Source organism: Octopus bimaculoides, chromosome 8, assembly GCF_001194135.2.
Source record: "Octopus bimaculoides isolate UCB-OBI-ISO-001 chromosome 8, ASM119413v2, whole genome shotgun sequence".
NCBI lineage: Eukaryota > Metazoa > Mollusca > Cephalopoda > Octopoda > Octopodidae > Octopus > Octopus bimaculoides.
Genome location: NC_068988.1, coordinates 74606634 through 74610876, shown reverse-complemented (window position 1 = coordinate 74610876; position 4243 = coordinate 74606634). Strand labels below are relative to the sequence as shown.

General features: G+C 36.5%; 1 protein-coding gene across 3 annotated transcripts in view; it reads left to right on the top strand.

The window, feature by feature from the left end:
* Nucleotides 1-4243, top strand: part of LOC106872579 (nicalin) — a 109104-nt gene that overhangs the window by 76681 nt on the left and 28180 nt on the right. For all 3 annotated transcript variants that reach the window (XM_014919613.2, XM_052970185.1, XM_052970184.1), the window contains one exon: nucleotides 3537-3654. In XM_014919613.2, the coding sequence (XP_014775099.1) occupies nucleotides 3537-3654 (118 nt within the window). The remainder of the gene's footprint in view (nucleotides 1-3536; nucleotides 3655-4243) is intronic.

Below are 4243 nucleotides of genomic sequence, written 5' to 3'. Positions count from 1 at the left end.
TTATTTACATCATAAGGGTTTTTTCGTTGTAAGGCTTTCTTTTTTAGTTGATTTTCACCTAGCAAGACTTATCGTAGATGGCGTAATAAGTCACACCCGGACAAGGTCGGGTTATACTGCTAGTATTATCTAAAATGTTCATTTAGTCTTTCCGTAATGCTCCTAGATGTCTCCCATGTGTATGTCATGTTCATGTCTTTACAAGCACATTCTATGCATCTTATGCTGTAGACTACATTTCTGATTTTACAGTTAATGTCAGGATTAATCCTACATACCATGCAGTTATCTTTGGTGTATTTGGTATTCTCAAAGGGGTATGTCCTACATAGTTGTAATCTGATGGAGTTCCCTGGCTTTTCAACAATCTTGATGTTAAGTTTAGTCTCCTTCAGAGCTTTCCTAAATCTATGGACTAGTTCTCCATGGGCTGTGGCCTCTACAAACATCACTCCTTGATATTTGTCAGTTTTATACCACGTATTCACCCTGTTTGGTTGTCACAAGCTCTTTGTATTCTATTCCAGTCTTTGCTTCTATATCTAGGGCAGGTACCACTGGTTTAATTACATATAATGTTATCTAACTTCTTTCTAGCACCCCTGTATACTCAAACCCTATCGTTCTGATCATATCTAGAGAATTGCATGCGGTGCATGAAGCTCTGTTCATGTTTTTTCGTTTCATAGGGTTTGCATAGTGGGGACATGTTGTTCATTATCCTAACTAAGTCTGCTATCAGTATATTAATTTTCATGTTGTGTGACAAAGCTGAGTATATGTATATGCACATGTATTTGGGCAAATGGATATGAATGTAAAGTGATAGACATATAAATGGATAGGTACACTGGTAATATGAACAGACAAGCACACACACATACACAAATGAAGACTGAAACACATGACTATACACTCACACTTCACTTCACACAAGGACACATATGGAGACACATTCATACATACAGACACAGTACATATTCACAAAAACCCATACACAGATACACTCAAACATGCACTCACAAGGTTAACAGAGGTATACGCACACATGCAAACATGATCACACAAACATATGAATATACAGAATACATACATATAAACGTACACACATACATATATACGTACACACGCGCACACACATAGCTACATGCATACACACACTGACCTACACACATGCGCACGAACAAATAAAAAAACGCAGCTCGGATAACGGAGAGTCAACGACTATTGAAAAGGTTGCAAGACACAATGGAACTTTTAGGAAAAACTACATAAGTAAATGAGTGGAAACTTTACCAGTGAGTGTGTTATATAATAAGGCACTAAAAGAAAATGACTCTCCCCAGACACAACAAAATATGCTTCAACACACAAACTCACATAAAGAATCTTGCAGTGGAAACGTGGAAGACATCAGCAAAGATCATGCGAAGGTTCAATGTATTTCAGCTATGATGTCTCTGGCAGATACTGCGAATGCCATACCAGGACCACATCACCAATGATGAGATACATTGTCAAACTGATACCTGTCCACTCCATGACATTGTGACTGAGTGCCACTTGTGAGTCATAGGCCATGTCCCCTGATTACCATTGCTGCTGCATGCGAAAACTGCCATTCTGTGGAAACCACTACATGGCAAAAGAAAACAAGGGTGACCAAAAGTGACTTGGCGCCACCCCTTCATCTATGATCTCAAAGCCATTGACATTTCATGGGATGAAGCTGAAATCGCTGCAGCCAACCGACCATGCTGGAGAAGCCTTGCCGCCCAGTGTGCCACACGGCGCAGGAGGACCTAAGACTGAGACCTTCATGCTGGCATGGGTGATGTGTATATATATATATATATATATATATATATATATATATATATATATATATATATGTATATATATATATTATGCATGTATATATGTATGTATGTATATATTTTTGTGTGTAAATATATACTCTTTTACTTTTTTACTCATTTCAGCTGCAGTTATGCTGGAGCACCACTGTTGCTTTTCTGATTTCCTCAGTCTGGGGTGTTTCACATCATCACTCCTGTATGCGCTTTTGTCCCAGCTGTTGGCCTATTTGGTGTATAAGGGAGTTTGATTCTGCTGCCTTTGTCTGCACCTCATGTCAGGCTATTGTTTCATATACTATTGTGGAGAGGAGGATGTCTGGTTCCTTTTTGAAAACATCTACTTCCACCTTATGCAAATTTCTTAATTTTTGTAGCAGGGCATTGAAGAGCTGTGGGCCTTTGAATCCTAGACTATTGCAGTACCTGATACCGAATTTAGATGGAGTGAATGGTATTTTTGGTACAATACAATGGTGGCCAGTTCTAGCATTTGTATAACACTCGATGCTGAAATTAGGTACTAGCCCTTCTAGAGTTTTCCATATGTAGATTGTTACATACTTGGCATGCCTTTGCTCCAAGGAGTAAAGTTGCAGTTTTCTCAGCCTATTCTTGTAGCTCATCTACTGCAGTTTCAATTTTTTTAATGTATAGCGTTGGACTGCTTCAGGCTCCACCGTTAGTATGGTACTATGTAGTGATCATAACTCGGAGCAGTGATCCAGGCAGCTGAGAACAAATGTCCTCCACAGGGTCAACATAGTTTCTTGGTCTCTAGTCTTAAAGAACCTTAGTATCCATCCTGCCAGTTGTCTGCACTTGTGTGGGTGTGGTGAAGAGTAAACTATAATCCAAATAATAAGAAGACAAAGAAATCCTTTAACACTTCTTTAATGATTTGTATGAAAGTTGTAGTAAAAGGTTTCTTTATCTTCTTATTTAAATTATATACACGCATACATATATGAATAATGTATGACAGGCTTCTTTCAGATTCCGTTTACCAAGTCCACTCTTAAAGCTTTGGTTGGCTTGGGGCCATACAATGGGACTTGACCTGAATCCATGTGCTTGGGAAGCAAATTTCTTACCACACAGCAACACTTGCACCTAAACACTGTTCAATAATCCAGTATGAGGAGATGCAACACTTTTTAACAAAAGCTATAATTATATTATTAACAATAAGAGGATACAGCTCAAGAGATGTCACTATCAATCAGTTGAACATTTCATGAGAATGTTTTGTTGATTTTGAATCTTGTCATCAGAAGCCCAGAAGGAAAATATTTTGAAAAAGTCAAACAATTTTATCAATTCTCCCATGTACACATACACATAGATACACATGCATGTTCATAAAGAAAACAAACTAGTGATAGAGACTATATGGTTGCACACCCTGCTAGTAATAACAGCAAACCACCCTCAAATCACTTCTTGCCATGTTAATAAGAGGTAAAATGCATCAAATAATATAGTCCAAAGTACAAATATCTGTAAAAAGATGAGGTGGTCATAGTTGGAATGTTTGCATAACTTCAGAATTTACTATTTTCTATATGAAGTTAATGGAAAGCTATAATATTTACTCTCTTTTCATCACACAGTACATATCTTCCATTTACCATTACTGCTAATCATTATTGAACAATCTTTTTTTTTTTTTATGTTTAGGTCTCGAGTTGACACCAGCGTACTCAGCCGTAATATACAAATAATAGCTGAAGCACTTGCTCGTCATATTTATAATTTGACAAACCAAGGCCAGTTTCGTTTGTTTACAGATGGTCTGGTAAATATCTTTTTTTAACCTTGCTATTATTAGAATGTAAATTTTAAACACTCGTTTTTTTTTCTATGAATCTTATATGATACATTTAGACTGTTTGCGTAGAACTGTAGGAACATGTAAGTTGGCTAAGTGATATTGATAATCATTGTTATTATTTGAAATGTCTTGGATGTTAGAATTGGTTCAGTGTCAGATTAATTCACTTACTGACAATGATAATTATTATTATTGAGATAATAAGCTAACAATTGTTAGTGTATCAGACAAAATGCTTAACATTTTCCCTAGTTTTGTACATTTTGAGCTTAAATATTACTAAGGTTAGGTTTGCCTTTCATCATGTTGGGGTCTATAAATAAAGTACCTATCAGTACAGGGTGTGATGTAATCAAGTTGTCCCACCCTCTTCCAAATTTCTCACTATTATTGAAAGAACTATTATTACTATTATTATGGTAGTGAGCTGGCAGAGCCATTAACATATTTAAGAAGGTGCGTAGCATTTCTTCCAGCCTTTACATTTTGAGGGTTAATGTTTACAAGTACACAGGCACAAAAAATCGACTTTTTTTTTTTTTTTTTTTTTTTC